The sequence below is a fragment of the Carassius gibelio genome, chromosome B23 (assembly GCF_023724105.1).
Source record: "Carassius gibelio isolate Cgi1373 ecotype wild population from Czech Republic chromosome B23, carGib1.2-hapl.c, whole genome shotgun sequence".
NCBI classification, from domain to species: Eukaryota; Metazoa; Chordata; class Actinopteri; order Cypriniformes; family Cyprinidae; genus Carassius; species Carassius gibelio.
This window is the reverse complement of record NC_068418.1, coordinates 19419564-19446809: the sequence shown is the minus strand read 5'-3', so window position 1 is coordinate 19446809 and position 27246 is coordinate 19419564. Positions and strand designations below refer to the sequence as shown.

At 35.6% G+C, this 27246-nt stretch overlaps 2 protein-coding genes across 3 annotated transcripts in view; both read left to right on the top strand.

Moving 5' to 3' along the window:
* hbs1l (HBS1-like translational GTPase) overlaps positions 1-17758 on the top strand; it is a 29568-nt gene extending 11810 nt beyond the window's left edge. The window contains exons 1-15 of one of the 2 annotated variants that reach the window (XM_052594590.1): positions 4616-4640; positions 5318-5426; positions 7380-7606; positions 9114-9279; positions 9376-9493; positions 11183-11329; positions 11483-11557; positions 12690-12807; positions 14523-14591; positions 14792-14896; positions 15574-15664; positions 15764-15872; positions 15968-16068; positions 16559-16703; positions 16832-17758. In XM_052594590.1, coding sequence (XP_052450550.1) covers positions 4631-4640; positions 5318-5426; positions 7380-7606; positions 9114-9279; positions 9376-9493; positions 11183-11329; positions 11483-11557; positions 12690-12807; positions 14523-14591; positions 14792-14896; positions 15574-15664; positions 15764-15872; positions 15968-16068; positions 16559-16703; positions 16832-16843 — 1602 coding nt within the window. In that variant the 5' untranslated portion in view covers positions 4616-4630 and the 3' untranslated portion in view covers positions 16844-17758. Of the gene's footprint in view, positions 1-4615; positions 4641-5317; positions 5427-7379; positions 7607-9113; positions 9280-9375; positions 9494-11182; positions 11330-11482; positions 11558-12689; positions 12808-14522; positions 14592-14791; positions 14897-15573; positions 15665-15763; positions 15873-15967; positions 16069-16558; positions 16704-16831 lie in introns of those variants that run through there. The other variant, XM_052594588.1, reaches the window with a different exon arrangement.
* A 3959-nt stretch (positions 17759-21717) lies between these two features.
* On the top strand, positions 21718-26749 carry aldh8a1 (aldehyde dehydrogenase 8 family, member A1). Its single transcript, XM_052594609.1, has 7 exons — positions 21718-21982; positions 22642-22789; positions 23224-23379; positions 23453-23602; positions 23976-24232; positions 24770-24931; positions 25125-26749. The coding sequence occupies exons 1-7, from the start codon at positions 21848-21850 to the stop codon at positions 25575-25577; spliced, it is 1461 nt and encodes a 486-aa protein (XP_052450569.1). The 5' UTR covers positions 21718-21847; the 3' UTR covers positions 25578-26749.
* The last annotated feature ends 497 nt before the right edge of the window (positions 26750-27246 follow it).

Below are 27246 nucleotides of genomic sequence, written 5' to 3'. Positions count from 1 at the left end.
AACCAGCTACTCTGATCAGCCTTTCCGCATCTTGTTTTTGGATGCTTTAATATTCAAATTGACAAGTGGTAAGGCTTAAAAACACATGAAAAAGATAAGCTTTCGTGACGATGCACAGCAGTGGCCCGTCAACTGTCCTGAGCATCTTTTTAGGCTGGCCTCAGCCAGTCGGTTATATAAAATATCAATACCTAACCCAACTTTGAGAATAGATTAACGGCGATATTTTTTTTTTATCACCCGATAAGAGTCTCAGGTTAACGCCGATAACGGCCCACCACTAATCTGTGTGTGTGTGTGTGTGTGTGTGTGTGTGTGTGTGTGTGTGTGTGTATATATATATATATATATATATATGTATGTGTATGTGTATATATATATGTATATGTAATGACAGAAATCTTGATATTACATCACATTTCTACGCAAATGGATGAGTCAGTCGATCGCGGAGTGTGTTTTGTTTGCATGTGTGTTTTGCCTTCCCTCCCTGTTTAGTTTGGTCTACTCCATTGCATATCTTGAAACACGCCCCCTTTCACATCGTCTAATTTACAGAGAGAGAGAGAGAATTATACGGTGCAGCAAATTTCTCTGAGCAGCAGGCCACTGTATATGTTCACTTAAAACAGTGATCCTCAAATCTGGCTCGCGAGATCCAGTTTCCTGCAGTGTTTAGCTCCGACTCTAATTGAACACACCTGTCTGTGATTTTCTAATGATCCTGAAGACAATGATTAGCAAACTCATGCGTGTTTGATTACGGTTAGAGCTAAACTTCACAGGAAAGTGGATCTCGCGAGCCAGATTTGAGGATCACTGACTTAAAACATAACCGACTGTGTTTACGTGAATACTTGCAGTCAATTTTTAATTGATAATTTTGTGTGTATGTGTACATTCAGATGTTACCATACGCGAAAGATTAATTAATTCTGTGTACGCGCATTGTCTAAAATACTGCTTTCAGTGCGTGCTTTGAACGAGTGCGCATAAGCTCCGAATTCACTCGAATTGTTTAAAACGCTTGAAGTGGCAAGATTTAGAAACAAGTGCAAACGATCAACAATCAAAATCTTTATGCTTGAAAATAAGCCAAAAGAAAAATAGGATGCCGCTTTCTGCCATCTGGTTTCCTTTTGCTCAGCACAAAAACGAACCGAAACTCTGCTTACTAGGCTACTTGTTGCACAGTTTTTTGTTCATTTGCTTAATTTATTATTTAAGTAAAAATATATTTATCAAATAGGCCTATTTATTCATTTTATATATATATATATATATATATATATATATATATATATATATATATATATATATATATATATATATATATATATATAGCCTAGCTTTATTATTTCTCTGCTCGCAGAAGCGCTGCAGGTGAAGGATGTAATATGAAGTCCATATGAATCCTCATGTTATGTTGTTTGCTGCTTTTTTACACATGTAAAATAAATTTCCGGGAAACAAATGTTAGTATTTTTAACAGGTCACAGACACTTATCCTTTATAATTCTATTCTAATTTAGAATAATATTGTTGATTAACAGTTAATAATTGTTTAACGAGCGTCTGAAAAATAACCTAAATGAACATCCCTATTATCAGTGTATCACAGAGGTACAAACAAATTTCACTAAGTTAAATCCATAAAACCCAAAATGGCTACCATTTTTTTTGGTCAAATTCTGGCAACCACAGCTGCCAGTTTTTTTTTTTTTTTATACTGTAAATTTTATTGATTCAGCAATGTGCTAAAATTCACTCACAATGACTTTCACTCCATTCACTCAAATGCTTTACCCTAACATCAAGGCCCTGATATACTTCAAACGAAATCGAAGAACGAACCCATATGACGTCATTTTGAACAAAATCAGGCCGAAACAAAGTTCGTTTTGAGTTTGTTTCGGCAGTTTGAAATAGTTAACCAAAGTGAACTTCCTGGGGGAGTTAGTTTTGACTGAGTTTCTATTGGTCCGTGGCGATTACGAAATTGGTGGGTGTGTTCTGAAACTCCACCTTCTTTGACACGCAATGTTTTACATTTTTTTATTTTTTAGGTTCATTTCGGCGGTAATCTACACACGCCTCCAGCAGCGCGGGGGTGTCGGAATGTTCAAAAATTGGATACCGTTGCTCAGCCTTTTCGAACTTCTTTTTGCCCCCAAACGAAGAACAAAAAACTTTGTTTGATGTATACTGGGGCCTTCATGGTAGTGCATTTTGTTCATGAGGCATATGCCACTCACATTTTCTTAGTGACAGTAAAAAAGGACATGACTAGGTCGCTGCTGGTTCCTATGCAGTTGTTCTAAGTTGGTTACAAAAGTGTTGCTACATTGTTGCAAAAGTTTTCTTACAATGTAGCTTTAAATAGTGTCTTAAAGATGGAGGTGTTGAAGAATGTCCCATTCATGCAGACTTTTAGGCCTTTGTCAACCTTTGCCTTTCCCTGTTTATGAAAGAGATTAAATAAGACCAGTCTGTGATGCATCTGAGTGCATCTGTCATGTTCATGTATTGTTTTCAGCAGGTGTGTACCGCATGGGCAAGGCTGTATGTGAGAAAATCTTTAATAGTGCGTGAGATGTCAATTGTGAATTGAGGATGTCTGAATGGCAGTAGTGAGGTGAGTGTGTGGGGATTCCCCATAGTTATGGGACAGCGGTGCTACACTCGACCCAGTAAAAATAACTGATATGGAAAAGAAGGTAATGAAAGATAAGCTGGAGAAAAGATAATGTAGGCTGTAAGTGTTTTGGAAAGTCGACCGTTCCTCCTTGAGTTTTTGCATGGGTTTATTTGTCCTGTTTCTTTCCAGGAGTTGCTACACTAGCGCCCCCTACTGGACTCTACTAAAAAAACATGCCTAACACATTGGACTTTCCAGACTTCTTTAGTTAGATGGTGTGTTTTGATGATATCCAAGTGGTATTTTTATTTATTTTAACTATTTTGTTTACCGTTTTTATTATTATTTGAATTGTAATTTTATTTGTCTTTTTCTGTTATTGTGATTCTACCCCCACTGCTCAATTGGATTTGGTTCATATGTCTAGGAAACAGGAGGTGCAAGGGCTAGCAGGTAGTTCACAGATCTAGAAGGATGGAGTAAGAACAGAGTGAGAGATGTGTGTGCAGTCACTGACTGACAGCGAGTAAATGAGAGAGCAGATAATCAGGTACAATCATGTCTCCTTGGTGTTTGAATAGTCCTGGATCCGTTTTTCTAGGAAGAGCACATTTACATATCCTGAAGGGTGTGTGTGTGTCTCAGGTTTTTTTTTTTTTTTGTACTACCTGTAGAGTATTTTTTTGTGTGTGTTTTAATGTCATCACAGTCAGGTAATTCTCTCATGAACAACACCCGACACGGTAAAAAAAACAATACTTTATTGACACGATATCTGATGTTTATAGCTAACAATATTTCCAAAGCATATTTATTGTGCTAAAATAGGCAATTTAGATACTCGGTAAGGAAAATAAATAAATCACGTTTATTGAGAAAATTTAAAAAAAAAAAAAAAAAAAAAAAAGGTTAATCAGGAGTTTAAACAATGAATTTGGCATATGGAAAGTATTAATAATAAATGCTGTTAAATTAATAATTGTTTGCTGTTACCACTCTTGCTCATTTCCTTGATGCAGTTTTTTTTTTTTTATATAATTGATACAACCATAAAATACTTATGGTTGTATCAATTATTAAAAAAAAAAAATTTTTTGTTATTTAAACTGTGTGTGTAGTGATCTCTTTGTCAGAATTGAGTTGAATTTGGCAGCACAGAGCGTTCTGGTGGCTGTGTGTGTAGAGATATGTTGTGTGGGTGTGGTTTGTGTGTAAAGTGTTGCTGGTGTGTGTGTTCAGATGGGAGATATTTTGTGGGTGTGGCTGAATTTGTGTGTGCGAGAGAGCAGGTGAAATGATATCTACATTCCCCAGCACTTCCTGTCCCTGCAACAGGTGTTTTGTTGTCGTCTTGAGCTCTGTATGTGTAAAGGGTCCTTGTGGTGTGGCTATTCCAACTCAAACACATCTGGGGACTTGTTTGGTCTTTATTTTTATATAATTATTAACGTTTCTATAACAATGCAAATACATGTCAATTCCCACGTTATGATACCTTAAAAATGATTAAGATCAATGTTTTTTTTCCCCAAGGTGAGTCAGACATCTCGCTAAATTCTCCCGAACTTCAAAGTGTGTTTTTTCCCGTTGCATTTTTTCCCTTGAAATTTTTATTTTATTTCAATAAATATAAGATCCCCTTAACCTACTCATTTTCTCATCTATTCTCATTTAGTTCTTGGGGGTTAGAGGCTGCATTATTTTAGCACATTAACCCTCTATGTGCTGGAAGTGCACAGTCAGTGTGGGAGTACGAGTGACGTGCCGGAGTTAACCCTTTCCTGGCCAGAGCGTTCGCTGCTCAGTACGAGATGACTGGCTGTGGCTGTTGCCACTGAAACGGCTCTACTGCTATGACGAGACACCGAGCACTCGCTGTAGCCATTTACCTTACAGGGACAGAAAAATACTCTCTCATCCTCGTTTTTGTTCATCCCTTCCCCCTCTCTGGCTCCGAGAGCCTGTTTTGGTGCAGCGTGGAGGAGTTGACTCATGAATTTCAGTAAGATAGTGAGAAAACAAGGCTCAGCACATGTCTATTGCACTGACACACACATCTGCTCATCTGAAAATGAGTAACTCATTATACTGTACCAAACCGGAAACTTGCCTTCATAAAATGTACACCGTCATACATTTTATGAAAGTAGATTAGTGCAAAAGAGTTGCTTTGTGCTGAAAAAGTTTCTGGGAAAACAGAGGTCTTTTTCTTTAAAGGAATAGTTCACCCAAAAATTATTCTTTACTCTCCCTTAGAGATGTAGAATAGATTCTTGATGAGATGTATTTCTTCATCGAAACAGATTGGGAGAATATCACATTACATTATTTTCTCACCAATTGATCCTCTGCAGTGAATGGGTGCCGTCAGAACAAGAGTCCCAACAGCTGATAAAACATCAATCTACTCAACTCTGTTCCATCAATGAACATCTTGTGAAGTGAAAGCTACGTCTTTATATGAAACAAATAACTTTAAACCGTAGCTTCTGATTAACCCTAAAATCCAATGCTTTATCCAGTGAAAAAGTTTAATCTGTGCATATTTCTCTCCAGATTCAGACAAGACAATTTTTTTGTTATAGGAGAAAGCAATTTTATAGAGAAATAGCGTATATATGTATATATATATATATAAAATCCAAATTTAGTGTATGCATGCTGTTTTGTACATTCTAGCTAAAGCACGGGAGGCATCAGAGAGTCGTGTTGAAGCAGAGGTTGTCCCAAAGGTTGCCCGCATGACTGTGTCAGGCAAGAAGCAGACCATGGGCTTTGATGTGCGAAGGTAAGCCAATCGAGGTAATGTGGAAGTGGTTTAAAGATCTGGCCTTGTAACCCAAACATTGTAGGTTCAAACCTTATAAGGGGTGCTCTATATACTATGATCTTTTACGGTCTTGAACTGTTGAACAAAGCATTTAACCACAGCTCACTCCACGGGGACAGTCCCTGTAATATGTATCACTGTATCACCGTGTCCTAATCAGTCAAGATAGGTCACGTTTTCAGTGATTCGTCAGTCTAGAGTGAACACTAGTCAAATGCTCAAAGCCACTTACAAGATATTTCATAGTATGTGATATAGTTTTAGATCAGTATACAGTTACAATTAACAGATTTTATGATTGGCAGGGCAGTGTTAGTATTATTTATATACTATTATAATATTTAGTAATAAAATATAAAGTACATTTTGAATTAGCTTTTACTTTAATAAAGTCTGATTTTAGTTTAGTTTTAGTAATTTAATGTGCTTCTGTATTTTGTCTTTTATGCAAGTATTTATATTAAGATGCAGTTTTATTTCAGTTTTACTAATTTTAGTACTTGACTAAAAACGTTACTTTGTTAACATGCTTTTTTGAAATGTCAAAAAAAAGACCTTCGTCTTGGTCATCTGCTATCCACAGAATAGCATATGGCACAGAATTAATTCTCCGAACCAGGCCAAGTTTGTCTACCTGCATTGCATTCTGGGATAGCAGAAAACCACAGAGATGGCTGGTGCCTGTAGATTAATCTCACACACTCACAAACACAAACCCACAGCCTATCACTCCCACTCCTTCAGCCACAGACCACACCCGTCAAACACAGTGAAAAGGGTGTAGGGGTATCTGCAGGTGGAACAACCAGTGTACTTTTATTTAATAGGTTAATTTTGTTCCGAACAGTTTGTTTAAATGGCTGTTCAATAACAGTTCCCACATAAGCTTTCCATTTCAGAAAAAGAATTGTAGGTTTTCACTGAAAATATGTCAGCATTTTGAGTTTAAAAAGTTGAAATGTAGAATGTTTAGTACACAAAGTTCAGTACATTAATATTCCGAAAGTATGGGGTTAGTAAGATGTATTTTTTTGGTTTGAATGAAATTAATACTTTTTAGTCAAAAGTGACAGTGAAGACATTTATCATGTTAAAAGATATGGTAACATTTTATTTTAAGGTGTCCTTGTGACACGTTTCACCTACTACTATTATAATAGCAATTAATTATGCACAATTACATGCAAATAACCCAAGTCAAGTGCTAATCCTAACCCTAACCATATAATAAGTACATGTAGTTAGTTAATATTACTCAGTACTTGTATGTATAATTGTGTAAGGTATAATAACATTATAATAACGTTGAAATATATATATATATATATATATATATATATATATATATATATATATATATATATATATATATATATATATATATATATATATATATATATATATATATAATTTATTTTTTACTTTCTATTCATCAAAGAGTCCTGAAAACATATCATGTTGTCCACAAAAATATTAATAATAAAAATGTTACTTAAGCTCAAAATCAGCTATATTTATAAGAATAATATATTTCTGAAGTACCATGTAACAGTGAAGACTGGAGTAATGGCTTAATTTTTAAATGTATTGAAATATATATTTTTTAATTGCAATAATGTTTTGGAATATCACTGTATTTTAATGAAATAAATGCAGCCTCGGTGAGCAAAGCTTCTTGCAAATGCAAACAATACTGACCCCCCCCACCCCAAACAAGAAAAATTGATTAAATAAATTAGACCTAGGACGGTAACACAGTATGACAATGGCTTGTATGTTTATCACAGCCTTGTTTTTGTTCAAGGCAAATTAGCTAAATGAGGTTTTAATTGACTGTAAGGACGAGAAGAATAAAAAACAAGCAGAATGTAAAAAATTCTGAGCTAGCATTTGAATTTTGTGTCTTTATAGTGCGGAAGAAAACGGAGTAGTTGCCCCATCAGTTCGTAGAGGGCCGAGTCCAGAGGTCACTGCTGCACCAACCACAGAGACACCATCCAAACCATCGGCTGTGAATGAAGACTCTGCCGCCCCGACCCCGACTCGACCAGCTGGAAAGAGCAAACAGCAGCTCAACATCCGTGCTGAACTGGAGAAGAGACAAGGAGGAAAACCGCTTCTCAACCTGGTGGTCATAGGCATGATATTCTCGCTCTCTTACTATTCATTCTGCCACATTATCATCCACTTAATATTTTGGTGTTGCATTTGAATTAGTTTCATTCTTTTGATTAAACCAATTACCATAAACTCATCCCCTAAAGTATTTGGAATGCTTAATGTATCTCAGGGCTTAGATTTCTCCGGCACTGTGCCGGATTTCCAGCGTGCAGCGTTTAATGCTACATAAAAAAAAATCTTGTTGATTGATATCTCTTTTGAGTCCATGCGTTCGCCTACCAATGGTATGAGACGTGCAGCTTTCACTCTCAACCAAACTGACAGTACTAACCAGTCAGAATCCGCATAATAATATTCAGTTGCAGAATGAATGGAGAAGCGCAACAAAAAGCTGTGAGACGAAATGGTCAAATATATCCATCTAGTGCATATCTACATAGTAAAGCTAATTATAAAGCAGCGGAGCTTTGTAAACAGCTCAGAGTAATCATGCCTTCTCCATAAGAATGATACGATTGCCAGAACATTTTTAATTGCTTAACGTAATCTGGAAAAACCGTGTGCATTATCTCACTAGATTTATAACGTAAATCATTTATAAACCTTTGGCAACACAGGAGATACATTAACCTATGTCTAAATATGCCATTGTATTGTACATCGCGATTTCAAAATAAATGTTTCTGCACTTGGCCAAATATTAACATTTAATGGATTTAAACATGGTTTAATCAAGCTGTAAAGTGAAACGGCACCAGGCCTGTTGGTGCCCTCTGCAGGTATTTGTTTTAATACATAATATATTTAAGTTATGTTCATCTTATATATAGGCATATTACATTATGTATTTTAACAGTGTTGTTCAATACAATCTTGTAATTTCTTGGTTTTTATGTTTTATTTGAGCCAATTATTATTGCCTCATTGTTAGTTTATATATAAATGGTCATACTTAGGTCTGTTTTTGTTACAAAAAAAAACTCTGTTGTCAAAATAATCAGTAGAATAATTGATTACCAAAATAAGCATTAGTTACAGCCCTAGATTAGTTAAAATATTTCTAAATACAACTGCATTGTTTTACTTTTTTTAACAAAAAGATGAACATTTTATTGAATACTTCTTAAAAACAGTATTAAAACATTGTCACATTCTAGTGAACCAAGTATCTGAACTTTGTCTCATCTCATTAGCCAAATGTATTGTCACACCTCTTGTGTCGATAAGCAATGATATAGCTCATAATTTTCCAAGTGTATGATGCAGCTTTAATTCTGCAGGTCACACATATATTTATAAAAAAGAAAATCAGTTTGAATAAAGAAAGCAATAACTTTGTCATAGTATCCTTTCAAGTGTTAAAGTTGTCATTGCATGCTTTACATGTGCTGCCCCGACCCCGGAAAAAAGTTCATGCTCAGGATTTTTTTTTTGCTTTAACCCCTGGTCTCTATGTTAGATAAAAAATATAAATATATATATTTGCAGTAAATGTGAACCTTGAACTTTTTTGTGTGTTTGTAGGTCATGTAGATGCTGGTAAGAGCACTCTCATGGGTCATCTGTTATATCTACTGGGGAACGTTAATAAGAGAACCATGCATAAATATGAGCAGGAGGCCAAGAAAGCTGGCAAGGCCTCATTCGCTTATGCGTGGGTACTGGACGAGACAGGAGAGGAGAGAGACAGGTACTTTTAATATAAACTCATTCAGCTGTCATTACCAGTTTGGTAAAAGTGACCTGAACCAAAATGTATTTGTTTATCATCTTTTCTGTTTCATAGAGGAGTGACTATGGATGTGGGCATGACAAAGTTTGAGACCGACTCGAAGGTTATAACTCTGATGGACGCACCGGGACACAAAGATTTCATTCCGAATATGATTACAGGGGCTGCACAGGTACTTTCCCTAGTCAACCCCAACACACTTTCTCACAACATGTTGTTTTAAATCTTCCCCACAACACTGAATACGTTTTTCAGGAATTTGCAATAAACGGCAAACAAGTAAAACTTTCGAAAAGGATAAAGAGGCACTGTAAAATTGGCCCATCCAACTTGTGCACTATATTCCCAGTCTAATAAAACCATATAATACCTTTTGTGTATGAATTACACTGAAATTTCCAACTAAAAACATGGTACACTGAAAACTTTGACATCTGCCCTACTATAACTGATTGGCGTGCTCTTGAGAGAAGTGCAGTAACATTGTTTGATTCATGAATGAATGAATGAATCATTTTGTTGAATTGGATCTCTAATGAAGCAGTTCATATGGGTAAAAAATGATCTGAATGAATCACATCGGACTGGTTCAAAGTTCAGTTTACTGGCTCAATGGTCTGGCCACAGTGGTTAACAACTCACTACAGGGGAAAATTACCTTTGTGTAGTGATGTAATTATGGTCTGTTTCTCACACAATTATTGCATGACTTAAGAGGACTTAGAAATTCGTGCACAAATCATATGAACCACTTTTAATCATTTTAATCATTTAATTCACATTTAATATTGTTTTATTTGGAAACTTCAGTCCCGGTTCATGACAATTGCATGGGCAATTTTATTCAGAATTTTTCCACTTAAGAAAGACTTCCAGATTCAGAGTGACAGTGAAGTGAGTAAATGACCTATTTTTTATTTTTTGGTTGAACTAATCTTTTAATGAAGTCCTGTTCTTCATTTGCCTACACCCTTTTTGTGTGCACGAGTTTACGAGAGGACAACTGATGTCTGTGCATAATTTCTTGTGCAAAGCAAACTCTCAATGAAACTTGTTCTTTGTGGATTTGGGTGCCACCACCACTAGTAGTCTGTATATGAGTGTGTGTGTGTTTGGATTTGGCTGATACCTACAAATGCATTGAATGAAATTAGTCACCTTGTTCGTGCCGGATTTACTCATTTCCTCCTGTCAGTCTGCTGAGAAAGGGTTTTTGGGGGCAATGGGTGTGTGTGTGTGTCTATATTGAGGGTGGGTGTGTATTGGGTCTAGACTTTTACTGTATGATTTCGGAAGCTGAAATTGACATGACAAAGCAATACTGATCTGAGAATCAGATACATATAAAATGTAATTAAAAAATCTGTACATATCATATACGTCTATGCATGTTTGCGAGTGTGTGTGTGTGTGTGTATATATATATATATATATATATATATATATATATATATATATATATATATATATATATATATATATATATATATATATACATATATATGTATATATATATATATATATATATATATATATATATATATATATATATATATATATATATATATATACATGTATACATATATATATATATATATATATATATATATATATATATATATATATATATATATATGTATTTTTTTACATTATAAATATTGGATACATTATTATAAATACACTTTTATATATATAATATTATATGTGTGTAGTATTATATGTGTGTGTGTGTACATATATATATATGTAAATACACACAAATATTACACATCACAATACTTTTTTTGTGAGCAACTTCAGTGTTTGGGCTTCTTGGCAGGTGTCATTAGTGTCTGAGGTTGTGTGTTTGTGTGTTTTGCAGGCTGATGTGGCTGTGTTAGTCGTAGATGCCAGTCGTGGGGAGTTTGAGGCCGGGTTCGAGGCGGGGGGGCAGACCCGTGAGCACGGGCTGCTGGTTCGATCCCTCGGAGTCACACAGCTTGCTGTTGCTGTCAACAAGATGGACCAGGTGGGTAACCAGAGTGACCACAACAGCGTACAGTAATCCACAGCAGTGTCAATCATAATTGTATTTATGTCTGAGAACTCTGCTTCAATCCCTCTCCCACCACTCCTGCTCATCACATTGTGTGTGTGTCTGTGTGTGTGTGTGTGTTTGCAGGTGAACTGGCAGCAGGAGAGGTTCCAGGAAATCATCTCGAAGCTCGGTCACTTTCTAAAGCAGGCTGGTTTTAAGGTAACTTAGTCTTTGTGCATGGAGGATGTTTATATATTTCCCCCCATCTACATGTTTTCCCCTAGTAATTTTCCAACAAAATTGTTACTGTCATTTATGAGTGTGTCTGCAAACATTTGTCTGTTAGTGCTTTTGGATAAAGTAAAGCTTTATCTGATTGATGACACATCCAGAAACTGCATTTAAAAAATATGTTTCACATGTTTCTGATTGAATCTATTATATGTGCTTACAGGCTGATACTTGTCAGTCTTTTCTGCCTGGTTTTTCTTACTTCTGTGTTGCAAATGCTGTTATCTCCATTGATTGACCCCTTATGACTTGAATATGTTTTGCAAAATGTTTAGTGTGCTGTTTTCATGAAGTTGATACGATATAGCTTGTGTGGAAATTGCACAGATGAGGCTGTGGTGTAGGGGAAAATTTTTTCCTTTTTGCATAAATCATTTGAATTATGAATGACTTAAAAAGCTTACAAAGTCTTGTACAAGTAAGATAGTTTGGATATTTTGCCAAATACAGAATATTTTTGTTTGAATGGTGTCAAATAAGGACAAGTTATAAATGACAATTTTCTATTTTGTTCAAAACCGTACATATTATGACACAAGAATAGAAGAACATTTTTACACTGTAATAATGAAATTATTGAAATCAGCTTTTTACTAGTTTCACCTTTGCTCAACATGTTTCTAGTAGGTCTAGTTTCTAAAATATTATGAGTGCGATGTGTTAATTTTTAACAACATAAGAAATTCGTAATTTTTTTTAATGTAAACGTAGCTCTACTGTCACAGCAATGGAGACTAATGTGCATACTCTATCTGTTATTTTTTGGCATTCTCTAGTATTTTAGATTATATAAATATATCTTTGTTTCATCTTCTAGATCTTCATTATGTGTTTTAGCAGTTACCTGTATTTATAATGTTGGATATGTCATCTATGATGTACCAGCACAAAGTATAACTGTATATATCCGTTGGCCAATAAAAACGTGGGTGGTAAATGGTTTGGAAATGTACAGCAACATTTCATGGTTCCTTTCAGCCTGTTGATTTGATCCATCAACAGCACATTCCACTAAGGAAATTATCTGTGCCATGCGTTACAAACATGCTTATCTTTGCAGGATTCTGATGTGTTTTACATCCCTACCAGCGGCCTTTCAGGAGAGAATCTGACTACTAAGAGTAAAGTTGCAGATCTTACAGCCTGGTACACTGGACCATGCCTACTGGAACAGATAGGTGTGTGTGTGTGTGTGTGTGTCTATTCTCATATCTTGTGTGTCTTTTGGTTTGCATTCAAGGAAAAAATGTCATGCACATAAATATAATGTAACAAAAAATACAATATAATGTTATTTTATTATTTAAAAAAAGAGCAATTTGCAAAAGAGGAACTTTGACATCTTGAGATATTTTTCTGTTTTCAGGTGGGAAAATCCTTTCTTTTGTGCAAAATGAGGGAGAGTAGATAATGGTCAAATGGTCTGCAGAATGTGCGACTGTGACTAAATTGACCAAATTTAGACATCTGAAAGGGTTATTTATGCATTAGTGTGTTTTCCCTCCAATTCTTATGCAAATAAATTACCAAAGGTTTTTTTTTTTTCTAAAGGGGTCACATGATGCGATTTCAGTTTTTCCTTTCTCTTTGGAGTGTAACAAGCTTTTGATGCATAAAGAAGATCTGTAAAGTTGCAAAGACTAAAGTCTCAAATCCAAAGAGATATTTTTTATAAAAGTTAAGACTCGTCCATGCCCTCCAAAAATGTCTTGTTCTAACACGCCCCCACATATCTATGTCACGATGTGGGAAGATTTGTATAACGCCACCCAAATGTTCACACAGAGAAAGAAGGTGCAACTTTTATTCTCGCTGTTGCCGTTGCCACCATGTTGTGGAATAGCTGTGTTTCGTTATTAAACATGCCTAGAGCTGATCCATGCTGGTCACTGAGAAAATGCATCAACTTTGCTCTATGGAGTCCCGGCCACCGCCGTTCACTCGAGGCCGCCGTGGCTCTTTGGAAGGCCGTTAAGTTGTATTTACAACACTGTTCCAGAACAGTTCAACCCATATGTTCAGATGTTAGCAATGTATTTTATGAAGGACTGTTTCCTGATCTGCCGGCTGTTCTGACTCACAGCCTGTAAGTATGTTTACATATTTAAATAATTTGCCACTGATGATTCAAACGCAAGTTTTAAGCAGTGTAGAGTAGTGCTTTTTGTTTGTTGTATTTCCGATCAGTTGCAGATATGGTTTTATTTTTACGCAGTGCAATATGCAATGCATTGCAAAAAAGACAGTGTGAGTCATTATAATCCATACTGGATGCAACAAATGCCTCGTTTGTAATGGTTAAATAAAAAAATGAATGTTTTTGTCTGGTTGTGCTAGGAAACGGCATCACAGTTTGTTAAGGGGCATAACATTTCCATCACACGCTTGAGGAATTCGGCCAATCACAACGCACTGGATAGCAGGCTAATCAGCACACCTTGTTTTTCAAAATGATGAGCTTTGTAAAAATCGTCGCGTTTCAGAAAGACGGGGCATAGAGGAGAATAATGTTCATTATGTGGAGATTATTTTTTAATCCTAAATCACATATAAACACATTTCATTACACCAAATACACCAAATAAAGTTATTTTAGCTACATCATATGACCCCCTTAAGTTGCAAAAAAGAAATCCTCCTTGCTAATGTGCCACATTTAAATGTTTGAATGAGCGCTTCTGTGTTCATTAACAGAGGTGTGTGTAAGAGTAGAATCCTCTGCTGTGATGATTTTCACAGAAGTTCTTGTGTCATGATGCCGTGAATTGATTGTCGGCTGACTTGTGAGAATCCTCAGCAGTTTTAGTTTGACTCATCAAAACCTGATGAGGCAAACAGAAAACCTTCAGACTACTGCATCTTTCCTCATCTCTTTCTCACTGTCTATCTGCAGATGCGTTTAAACCACCCCAGAGGTCAGTGGAGAAGCCCTTCAGGCTTTGTGTCTCAGACGTCTTCAAAGGTCAGCATTGAAACCACCGTGAAAGCAAAGTGTACCAAATCTAATCATGCACATATCAAGGTGGATTCTGTCTAAAAGAGAAACAACCCCATATTTAAAAAATCTAAAAGAGAAACAACCCAATACTTTTACTTTCTTTATAGCCAGTTAAGAAAATACTTTTTCCTTTATGATCACCTAAACAGCCTCCCTGTTTTCAGATCAGGGCTCTGGGTTCTGTGTGACGGGGAAGATCGAGGCTGGCTTCATTCAGACAGGCGATAAAGTTCTGGCCATGCCTCCTAATGAGACCTGCACAGTTAAAGGTAAATGCACAGCAGCTTTATCAGCTTGGAGAGACTGGCAATGCTTTAAGAGGACATGCAACAGTGCCCTCTTCTGGTGTTGTAATGAAACGTATAAATATGAAAAATTAAGACTAAAACACTAAAACATTTATTTTTATATTTTTGACAAAACATTGCATTAGTTATCAGTTGATTCACAATAATATTCAAACTATTAACTCTTCTGACTATTACTGACTTTTATGTCTGTCCTACTGAGACAAGAAGAGATTGCAAAACTAGTGTAATGAAACCAGAAAATGTATTATTAATATTATTGTGGTAGTTATGATATTGCAGAATTTTGTTTTGCCAGCAAAATAATTTCATATACATCATGAATATATTGAAAATATACGGGTCAGTAATTTTAATACTTTTTTAGTACTGCCATTACATTAATAAATTACATATTAAATGGTATTAAAATAGAAAACCATGATTATAAATATATATATATATATATATATATATATATATAATAAAATTAATGAAGCCTAGGTGATTATAGAAGACTTCTTTAAAAGATTTTACCAGCCTCAGACTTTTGAATGGTAGTGTAATGGTAGTGTAAGCCTAGCCCTGATTGCCACAAATTATGGCCATTATTATCATTTCATAAATGTTTCTGAATTGATGCATCTGTCTGTCTCTAGGGATCACTCTCCATGATGAAGCTTTAGACTGGGCGGCTGCTGGTGATCACGTCAGTCTAACTGTAACTGGCATGGACATCATCAAAATAAAGTGAGTGTGCAAAGAAACATTCTGTGTGAAAAATTCTGGACACTGTTGATTCTGGAATCATGTATGATGTTTTCTCGTCACTCTCTCTTCTCTTTCTAGTGTTGGATGTATATTCTGTGATCCCAAAGAGCCCATCAGAGCCTGTACAAGATTCCGAGCAAGAATTCTCCTATTTAATATAGAACTTCCTGTCACGCAAGGCTTCCCCGTAAGAAAATGCCTTCTCTCGGTTTAGACTTCTACTGTATTTATTATTTATTTATTTATTATAACATTTACTTGTTTTGTGTGTTTGATTGTCAGGTACTGTTACATTATCAGACTGTAAGCGAACCAGCCACTATTAGGAAGTTAGTGAGTGTATTACACAAGAGCAGTGGAGAAGTTCTCAAGAAGAAACCAAAGTAAGCGAATGAATGATATGGAGTCATATTTGTGCACATTATAGTTAGTTATATTATATAGTTATTATTAATGCAAAATAAAACTATTAAAAATAGATGTTGGTAATAAAATATAGCTGAGGTAAAATCAAATGTAAATATTACATGAAAACAATTGAATTCAAAAACTTTGAAGAACTAGTATTATTAATAAATAACTAAATAAATTAATAACTGAAGCAGAAAAAAAGTTTTTAAAAACCCTATAAAATATCAAAAGCACAAAATTTCTATCCCTAAGCTAAATCATAGTTAATAAACACTTAAATATTATTTATAAAAATTTTTAGTATGGATAAAAATAAATAAAAACTACCTAAGATAAATCTTTTCCCCATTTTCCAAGTTTGTGATCCCTATTAAAACTTCCTGATATCATCTTTGGGGGAATTGTTTATTAATGCTGAAGAATCTGTCAGTTTGTGGTTGAAGGTGTATGACTGTCTTGCAGGTGTTTGAGTAAAGGACAGAATGCTGTGGTGGAGATTCAGACACACAGGCCTGTGGCTCTGGAGCTCTATAAGGACTATAAAGAACTGGGGCGGTTCATGCTGAGATATGTGGGCTCCACCATTGCTGCTGGGGTTGTCACTGAGGTAAAAGGCAGTACACATCCACCTTTAATCACGAAACACATTCCTGTTTTGTATTAATCAGCTTTTTTTGATATTGCATCATGAGAACGTGTTGCCTGTTAATACTGCTAATGTTTATACTGTTCTAGATCAAAGAGTAAGAACCAGTCGGAACTGGATCCTCCAGAAACCTCTATAAAGAAGTGCAATTCCCCCTCAGAGCTACAGTAACACAAGCATAAAGTGAATACACACAGATGCCTGCAAGGCAACATCTAGCTACAGTTCACATTTCACCTTATTAAAGGCCCTGGAATGAGTGTGAATATGTGTGTGTGTGTGTGTGTGTGTGTGTGTGTTTGAGAGAGACTGCAGTTTGTCCCGCCCCTCAACTTGCAGTATACAGTTGATCTGTGTTATAATTTATCATAAATTTAAACTTAAACCCTCCTAAAACACTCAGAGAACATTTACCTGTAATTTACTTTGGTTTGCTTCCATTCGTTCATTGCATCATAAACTGAACTCATGTTTTATTATTTAACGTTTTATTTAGATTATTGTAAAGTGCATCATTTTTGACTACAAGATGGCAGCACATGATGGACACATGATTTAGTTTTGGTTCAAATGGAAGGTTTTAAAGGTTAGTTAATGTTAAATTAGTTAAGGATGTGTACATTTGTGAAAGGGAAAATAGATTAAGCAACACAGCTGGCTGCTCTCATCTCCTCCATCAGTTTCTCGTGTGAGCGAGCGGGACAGTGTGAATGAAACCTGCCCTTCCAATGCTGCTACTCAGTCTTTTCCTGATCGTTAATGAGAAAACCGAAGGATTGAGAACCAGTGGCCAAATGGATATTCTGTGGAGAAACTCATCCGCATGTCTATAATCTAACAGTAATCACTTTAAGGACCTAACGGACTTGACTCCTACTCATCTGTTTTTGACTTGATTATTAAGGGGTTTTAATTTAAAGAATGTTTTGTTTGGGTGTATCGAAGCTGAAGTTGTTCAATTGGGGAAAATCTTCTACATCAGAAAAATAAAGAAATATATTGATCACTGTGGAAAACCCGAGTGTGTGTGTATTGTTGGGCCCGTAAATATATACATAGTATTTATTCAGTCTTACTTTTATTTTTCCATTTTGGAAAGTGTTTGTTGATTTTATCATGGAAGCCTGTTTCCACCACATAATTAAATATCGGAAGTGAGATAAAAAGTTGCAGTCAACTTTTATTTATTTTTTTATTCCATGGTGGAAAAAAACTAATAAGCAAACAGAATTGGAAGATGTAAACTCAGAATTGAGAGAAAAAGTCAGAATTGTGAGTGAAATGAAAAAATGAGCAGTTTATATTTCACATTTTTGAGTATACAGTATATCTCACAATTCAGATTTTTTTCCCTAGAATTACGAGAAACATTGTCCACAATCTATGAGAGATAAACTCAGAGATAGAAAGTTGCAATTATCATTTTAAATTTTTTATTCTGTTGAAATTAGCTTTATACTTTATGACCCTGCTCAACATTTACAAAAGTGTCAATTATTCTCTGGACAGGAATGTATGTTTTTTTCCTGCCTGCAAGCTGATTGTTTTCATCCTTATAATTTTCATGAATTCTTGATTCGGCGTTCACCACCTTTTGGCTTGATGCTGAATGACATGAATCCCAGTGCATTGATGTTTTGTGAACACACTTTACTATTGCAGTATAATGTGAGTTATGCAAATCATGTAATTTGCCACTTATTCCAGAAAGTGCTCACTCCGACAGATGCTCATTATATGTGCTCAAAAGCTAACAGATGTAGCTAATAAGTTGTTTTCTTATGTGAGAATGTGCTGCTGTAATTTTCCACTTCACGGCCTGATAATCAAATGATTTCATGAATGCAGCTTGTTCAGAATAGATAAAGATTTGAAGATGACGACACATTGATTCAGTGAAGCTCGGTTTAATCAATGCGTCTCTGCCTCTTGGTTGTAGAGAAAAATATGCTGAGTAATTAGTAGTATGTTTCCACTGGTAGGCACAAAGTAAATATACTGAAATTGAAGATAAATAAGGTGCTTGGACCTTATCCAACACAAAAGATCGTATTTAATAAGAAGAATTACAATCAAAAGTGAAAACTGGGGGATTTGACCTTTTAGTTTTATAGCACTGGACTTGCTGCAATGTAACAAACGACTTCTCGACTGAGCATTGGGTTATTATATGTATGTGCTCTGTGCTGCAGAGTTAGGTCAATTACAAGTGCAGTAATCACAGTCTCAAGAGATTCTGACATTAGCTCTGCTTTGAAAGCTTCAAAGAGTTTTCTGAATTACCCACAAAGAACATTTTTGAAAATAGCAACTTTTTAATGCTGTCTTTCTCTAATTTCAGCTCATTGTTCTCTTTGATCCTCGTTTTAAATCATCCAAAATAGTTGCCTAATGATCGTTTCCTTCCTTTAATTTTCTCCATCACTGTATTCAATAGCACTTTGACAGTAAGTCAAAGTTTTCAGTAAGTTTTTTTTTCTTTTCTTGTTAATTCTCATTATCGGTGTTGTTTTTCCTTAGAATGGTGGTTTATATCTTTTCTTGAGAAATGAAATCTCAACATCCACCCACTTTTTCTCTGGGTCTTTTGATTCGGAATGAGCAAAGTCTCACTCTCTGCTCTTCTCCATAAAACTTTCATGTTCTAATGCTGCTTCATGAAACATTAAAGTTATATAAAATGATAAAATATTTTAATTAAGCTTCTCATTGACATGATGTATATACAAAGGTTTTTTTTTTTGTCTTTCCATATTCGGATTCTTACACATTGATTATTTGCATTCACTCTCCTGTTGTCAATATTGTGGAAGCTTGTTCGAAGTTCCCTGTTCAGAATTGGTGTAATATCTCACTCAAAACTTTAAATTGACAAATTTTTCTCAAGAGACCCTTTCATCTGTCTCTCAGTGAAGAGTTATCTCATGAAATTGAAATTGAGGCCTAGTGCTGCATTGAGAACCTGAGTCAGATGAAGTGAGTGTGAAATTAAGTGTGATTGGATTTCTGCCAACAGTACCATCTTCTGCAAAGTAAGAAAATGGCAGACATCCACCAGCCATCTTGGTTTAAGTGTGGCCTGTCTCTCTTCGATTAAAATGTTAATCACATGTCTGCAGTTTCTGTTGGAGACCTGGTTGCTATTAGCCTAAAATAAGTCACTTAATTTTCAAACTATTTACTCATAATTTAAGTCAGTAAATTTCTGTACCTACATTTTTTGTCATTGCTATATTTTTAATGATATAATTTCATCAAAGCAATTTTTCTTGCAGAGAAGCTAGTTTTTTCAACAAAAACTATTAGGAATTATAATTTGTATAACTATTGTATACAAATAATTGCATAAGTCAAACATAACATTGAATATCAGCATGTAACTTAATATGTTGCTATAAAAAGATCTGAAAATCCACACAGAGAGTTTTGTACAGGGATTTCATCTTTTTTTTGTTAATCGGTTCATTTAAAGAATCACTCGAATCTGGCGTTTGTGTAATTTCCTCCTGCGAAGCTACTTCGTTGTGTTACTCCAATACTTTATGGAAAGGTAGCTTGTTACTGGAAAAAATACAGTATTTTGAAAAACTAGTCTACTGACAAAAGTAAATTGTTGTCGAATCATTTACTAGTCACAATACAGTAGCGTTACCGGTGTTGCACATGTCCTCAAAAGAGTTCAGTTTGAGATAATTTAATATATAAATATTTTAAGGAACCAAAATCTTGCTCTTAAAGATGAGCAATTCGACACTGAGTGAACATGGACAAAGGCGTTTCATTCATTCATAACTCGTCCTTTGCTAACTTGCTATCATGCCAATAGAATGCTATCACCATGCTAGTTATGTGCTAATCATGCTAGGAATATGCTAGCATCATGCTAACAACATGCTTATATGGCGTTAATCATGTTAGAATAATTCTAGCAAAATGCTAATCAATCTATAATCATGCCAATCGTGTTAGAAACATGCTAGCAACCCGTTAGTAACATGCTAATAATGCTATAAATAATGCTGTTAACTTGCTGCTAACCATGCTAACACGTTAGTACCTTGCTAATCATGCTAGAATCATGCTAGTAACATGCTAATAATGATAGAATCATTATAGTAACTTAACCATGCTAGTAACATGTTAATCTTGCTAGAAACATTCTAGCAACAGGCTAGACACAGCATATTGTAGTGCATTAAGAAAAAAATACATATAACGACATTTCAACTTTACAAGGTTAAGCAGCCAAAACATTTCCAAACCCACAAATATAGCCGTGTAAGTTCACGTTTGTCTGTCTGTCTGTTTATCTCTTACATTGCCTTCAAAACATTAAAACTTTAAACTGTAGAACTACTTAAGGCTATTAAAATGTTTTCAACCTTAATGGCCTGGCTTTCTCAAGCCAGTTTTAAAGTTTGACATCAAACTTTACTCCTCTAGTTTCAGGCCTGAAGTTCTGCACACAGAAACACAGAAACACAAACAGTCCCAATCTAACCTCTTAATACTGAGACACATTTATCGGCCTCCTCCACACCTGTACATATTTTGCTTTTCATTTCCTTCCAGAACAAGCTTCCTCAAAACGTGTTCCTCAAATAAATTATCAGCATTGGGTGTTATTTCTGTGCGCACTACAGGATAAAAGCACCCACTTCAGTTGCCCAAATGAGCATTTTAGTATATTATAAACACGTTTGTCTCTAAATAATCCCTTTAAATGTGTTGAGGATTAGTCTTGTATAATTTTAGTTTTGTATTGATTTATTTAGTCAAATTTATTGTAAATTTATTGCAAAGTCATAAATAGCGGTGTTTAATATCCAACTCGAGACAACAATTTCCTTTTCAAAGAAATGTAAACAATATCTCAAAACCTCCAGCACTTTAAAGTCTTTTAATGTCCAACTAGTACTCGAATTAATGAGTGTCATATCTGCTGGAGGAGCCATTTAGTTTACTTTGCAACCTCTCATTTACTTGAGTAAACAGATTGCAAAAGAGTCCGGTGAAAGCTCATTTGTACCTGTGCTGACTGGTGCGCAAACATTTCAGGTTTTTCTTTTGTCTGCAAAACTGGTTTTTAATCTTATTTTTCTACAATGTCAAAAGACAAATACCTAGTGCTGGAAAACTATATTGGTGGGAAGTTTGTACCATGTTCCAAGCTAATAGACTCTTTCAACCCATCGACTGGAGAGGTTTATTGCAAAGTTCCAGACAGTGGATCTGAGGAGGTACGATTTTTCCTGGTCTCTTTCTTATTTTTCTCAATTTCTTTCTAATATTTGAAGATGTCGGTTGTGCATTATGAATTCTGTTCTGTGTCGCTATAGATGTACTGTCTTGTCCATGTGTCTGAATGTGTATTTCTCTAGTTAAACATTTTCAATTGTTTTGTAATGTAAAAAAAATAATAAGAATTGAAGTTTTACCTTTAATAATATGTAACTTGTCACAAGATTATTTGGCTAAAGACACCAGTTCCAAGGAAGGCAAGAGTAATGATACGGAGTCAGGGTGATGTACCTTTGCTCTCATATTCTTCTCACAGTAAACACCGCTCATAATCAGGTGGGCGACGCTCAAGGTCCAGTGTTTAATTAGTAACTATTATAGCTCTCACCAGATGAACTTGTCTGGGTCAGTGGAACAGAAAAGAGTTTAGCTGTAGGATGTACAGTCCATTACTGTTTTGCACTATGTTATATTATAGATTCACTTAGTTTTTAAAATATATTTTCCATTTCAGTCCATTTTTATGCAGTTAATAAAGAGTTTTGATACTGAAATGATGGCATTACATAACAATATCATATCCTAAAATGGGCCAGTGCCTGTAGAAAGGAAGATCTACCCAATTCACGCGGGTTAACCCATTTCCTACTGCTTATAGGTGGATGCTGCAGTGAGGGCAGCCACAGAAGCCTTTCCTGATTGGTCCGCAAAGAGTCCAGCAGAGAGATCCAAAGTACTGAATAAACTAGCTGACCTGATAGAGGCTAAACTGGACGAGTTTGTCCAGGCTGAGTCTAAAGACCAGGGTAAAACTCTAGAAACTGCACTGTAATACAGGACACACTAAACAGATTACACTAAATAAGTTCAAAGTGCACAACAGACCAAAGGTATGCTGCGAGTCAGCAATGTACTTTTCTTGTGGTCAACAGATATGGGGTTTTTCAGTGGCTTATATAACATCTAGAAACCTGAATGGCCACACATATCAGGGTTTTTTTTAATGGAATTAATTTTATTTGAAGAGCTTTTATTTTATTGTGTCATCTAGCTCTTGTCTATCTGGCTTTAGCTTAAACTTTTAATTAACAGCTAGCTTGCTAGCTAGATAGATAGATATGTCAGTATTAGGCTACTGTCTTTCTTTCACTGAACATTTTCATTCACTTTCATTCATTTTGTTTTAGAGGTCTCTTAAAGCATTAAATGGACTCATTTCCAAATCTTTTTTTTTTTCCAGGAAAGACTATAACTTTTGCCCGAAATGTGGACATTCCACGATCAGCGTACAACTTCCGTTTTTTTGCTTCGTCTGTCCTGCATCACACTAATGACTGCAGTCAGATGGATCACATGGGCTGTCTCAACTACACAGTACGCTGTCCTGTAGGAGTGGGTATGTGTCTGTCTATATTATTCTCATTAGTGCATTACTCATTTTCATGTGTGTTAAATTTCTCTGCCTATAGCTGGTCTCATAAGCCCATGGAACCTGCCGTTGTACCTCCTGACCTGGAAGATTGCCCCGGCTGTTGCTGCAGGCAATACTGTGGTGGCGAAACCCAGTGAAATGACCTCCGTCACTGCCTGGATGATGTGTCAACTATTGGAGGAAGCTGGTGAGAGATTTGTGTTTATCTATGTCAGATTTTAAAAAGGAACATTTCACCCAAAAATGAAAATTTGCTCAATTTACTCACTCTCAGGCCACCCAAGATGTTGATGAGTTTGTTTCTTTATCAGAACAGATTCGTATAAATTTGGTTGTTCATCAGTAGATCCTTTGCAGTGAATGGGTGCCATCAGAATGAGAGTCCGAAAATCTGTTTGGACTGAAGGCACCCATTCACTGCAGTGAATCCATTGGTGAGCAAGTGAGAAAACGCTAAATTTGTCCAAATCTGTTCTAATCAAGAAATAAACTCATCTTCATCTTGCATAGCCTCCGAACTGAGTGCATGTTTCTGTATAATCCGTGTGTCCTTTTTCTAGGCTTTCCACCTGGAGTGATCAACATTGTCTTTGGTACGGGCCCACGAGCCGGGGATGCCCTGGTGTCCCACCCTGACGTGCCGTTGATCTCATTTACAGGGAGCACAGCTACAGCAAGACTTATAACAGAGCGCAGTGCACCGTACTGTAAGAAGCTTTCCCTGGAGCTTGGCGGAAAAAACCCGGCTATTATATTTGCTGATGCTGACATGGAGCAGTGCATCAGCACTACTGTACGATCCAGCTTCTCCAATCAGGTTAGCTCATGCAGAGCTTAACCAATCAGATTGCAGAAATGTATTGTTTCAGTAATTGTAATAATTCACTTTTATTTCAGTTAGAAAAAAAAATTATTTCCGTTTTTTTTTTTTGTTATAGGGAAAAAAGATCTTGAAAATCATTCAGTTTTAGTTCACCATAACAACACTGATGATAACCTGTCTCCATTAGCAGAATTTAACAACATGTTGGTTTAACTATGAAATTGTTATTATTATATTGTACGGTCTCAAACCTTACTTTTGAATGGGAAGACAACATGTAGTTCAGCTTTCTGCCACACTGTGGTGCTCAGAGCACATCAATTGTTAATACAGCATTGTACATTGTTCTCTCACACTCTTTCTCTTTCTTTCTCTTTTTCTCTCTCTTAGGCCTTCACTTCACACACACAAACACATCACCTCTGTGCTAATATTTACAGTGTCTGTATATAATTAGTTTACGCAACCCAGTGAAAATTGCTAGATTTACTTAAGACCTTATTTGCATCTTTTTCTCTTCTCTTCTCTCAGGGAGAGATCTGTCTGTGCACCAGCAGAATCTTTGTTGAGCGCAGCGTTTACCCAGAATTCCTTGCTCGTTTCGTGGAGGCGGCTCGTCGGTGGAAAACTGGAGCGCCCTCTGACCTTTCCAACGACAATGGAGCGCTCATCAGCAAAGAGCATCTACAGAAGGTCTGATGATAATCACAGATGTGTTTCTTTTGATAAAACAAACTGCGTTTTCAGTGTTAACTGTCAGACAGTGTGAGATTAGAAAGTGGATGTATATGAAAAATACAGTCTTTATCTTCGTATAAAAGGAAATTACTATGTTTACAAATAGATAGACATGTAAAACATTTCAATTGCCTGCTAACTCCTACAGGTTAAAGGTTATGTTTCTTTGGCGCTGGAAGAAGGTGCCAAGGTGCATTGTGGGGAGGGTGTGGACAAACTTATCCTTCCACAACAAAATGCAGGTGGCTACTTCATGTTGCCCACTATCATCTCTGGAGTGAAAGACTCGTCCGCATTGATGCAGGAAGAGATTTTTGGTCCTGTAACCTGTGTGACACCCTTCGATGAGGAGGAGGAAGTTATATCACGGGCCAATGGTGTCCGCTATGGTTTATCCGCCACAGTGTGGTCCCGAGATGTGGGGCGCGTGCACAGGGTTGCTAGGAAACTGCAGGCTGGGTTGGTGTGGACCAACTGCTGGCTGGTCAGAGATTTAAACCTCCCCTTCGGTGGCATGAAAAACTCGGGCATTGGTCGAGAGGGGGGAAAAGACTCGTACCACTTCTTCACTGAGGTCAAGTCCATCACCATCAAACACTGACACAGAATGAGGCAGTATACGAGTCACTGTGTGCTTCATGTGTCATCTCAAATATGCATACAAATTATATAGAGGAAGCAATCAGACTTGATATGACTGGGAATAAAGTCCAAGAGAAAATCTAAGTGCTTCATACTGATTTTGGTGATTGAATGTGGGTGAATCTTCTCAGTGGTCTTAAACTGATATTTTCTTAGAATATTTGATTTTAAGACATATGAGTCTTCAATTTTATTGCTTAGAAGTTGCTATTTTACAGGTCTGCTTTGTCTTATTTTTAATTAACTTCTTTTAATTAAATTCCTAAAAAAGCAATAAAGACGCAAATGAGTTTATTTTTAATATAAAAAATATATAGCTGTTAAATGGAGGGGCAGATCTCAGCTTAGTAATTCGGTTTTGGACAAATTTGATCAAATCTGTGAGTTTTGACTGCAGAATTTAATATCTTGGAGAGATACTTAAAAAACAGTGAAAAAATGATGATATTGATTCAAAGATGAAAGGATAAATGATTGATGGGTTTCAAAATGACAATGAATAGACATAAATAGGCATTTTAAACTAAAGTTAATTCATGTTTAAAAATGTATTTACAAGAAATGTAAAAGTTTAAAAATGATTTTAAATTAACAATTGAAATTACAATGTCTAAAGTACATTTGTTGATTCATAGAAATGCTATTTGGCAAAAGGATTGAGAGAAACAATTGGCCAGTGCTTTTTTAAATGCAATTTAAAACTTTTAAAATGCATATCTGAACCTGGATTACAAAGTCAGTCATAAGCCACACAAGTATTTGAAGAAATAACCAACAATACATTGGACAGGTCAAAATTATAATGTTTCTATGCCAAAATATTAAGTAAAGATCATGTTCCATTAAGATATTTCTTGTACATTTCCTGCCATAAATATATCAAAACTTTATTTTTGATTAGTAATATGCATTGCTAAGGACTTCATTTGGACAACTTTAAAGGCGATTTTCTCAATATTTTGATTTTCCACTTTCATAACAAACCAATGGAAAGCTTATTTATTCAGCTTTCAGATGATGTACAGTAGAAAATCCAAATTTAAAAATATTTACCATTATTGATGGTTTTGTGGTCCAGGGTTCACATCTTTTTATTGTCAAAATACATTTTATACAAAAAAACTGTAACATAATATATATATATATATATATATATATATATATATATATATATATATATATATATTACTTTTTCATTGTCTGAATGAATAAATAGATAATTAATTTGTTTTATTTTTAAATGTTATTCCTAGTGGAAAAGTGATTAACGCTGTCTGTGAAACTTTAAAAACTTAATTTACTCTTCATTAAATCCCATGTCGCTGTCTTGAGATATTCAAGCGCCACTTGTTCATCATTTCCAGTCCACAATGATATAATGAGCGAATACATCATAAATTCATCTACCAAACAGCCTGTTTGTCTTATCCCAAATCACTATGGTACATTTATAATAAGTGATTATTTTTGGACTATTGTAACCTGTTCGTGTCTTCACCGGTGCGGAGTAACATATACCTGCGTGAATCGCGATAGACATAAATTAAAGAAGTAGTTCCGGTTATAATGTTCTTCCGCGAGATGTGTGCAGTTCTGCTTATTAACCGCTAACCGTGTTGCTTTACAGA